This window comes from Meleagris gallopavo, unplaced genomic scaffold (assembly GCF_000146605.3).
Source record: "Meleagris gallopavo isolate NT-WF06-2002-E0010 breed Aviagen turkey brand Nicholas breeding stock unplaced genomic scaffold, Turkey_5.1 ChrUn_random_7180001854162, whole genome shotgun sequence".
NCBI lineage: Eukaryota > Metazoa > Chordata > Aves > Galliformes > Phasianidae > Meleagris > Meleagris gallopavo.
Window position 1 is genome coordinate 3,572 of NW_011120634.1, and position 462 is coordinate 4,033.

General features: G+C 70.8%; 1 protein-coding gene across 1 annotated transcript in view; it reads right to left on the reverse strand.

The window, feature by feature from the left end:
* The window catches only part of LOC104915827 (plectin-like), a gene marked incomplete at its 3' end in the record, with an annotated part of 4,021 nt that extends 3,565 nt beyond the window's left edge, over positions 1 to 456 (reverse strand). Inside the window, exon 1 of the mRNA XM_010726753.1 lies at positions 321 to 456. Within this exon, the coding sequence (XP_010725055.1) occupies positions 321 to 440 (120 nt within the window). The remainder of the gene's footprint in view (positions 1 to 320) is intronic.
* Positions 457 to 462: the final 6 nt, after the last annotated feature.

Genomic DNA, 462 nt, shown 5'->3' on the forward strand with positions numbered 1-462 from the left:
CTGGGTGACTTTGGGGGCAGGGCTGGGAAAGCGGGGGCTGAACCGGTACAGGAAGCAGAACCGGGTGGGTCAGGGGGCAGAACTAAGGAAGGGGGCAGAGCCGAGTTAGGGGGCAGAACAGGGAGGGTTAGGGGGCAGAGCTGCATGGGTCACGGATGCAATGCGTGCAGTGCATGCGATCGCGCAGGCAGAACACGAGGATGCGATCTCTGCGGCGGCCGTGGGGCTCCCGCTGCCGTGGGGCAGGACGCGGCCGCGCAGCAGCGCCACCTCCGGGGCCCGAGGAGAGGGAGGATGACGGGAGCCCCGCAGCGCAGTACCTCCTCGGCCCTCCGCTGCAGCAGCTCCGCCTCGCGCTTCAGCCCCTCCTTCTCGCGCTCGAGGTCGGCGATGGCGCCGCGCAGCTTCTCGGCGTCGCGGTCGCTCTGCTGCCGCCGCATCTCCAGCGCCTGCCCCTGCGCC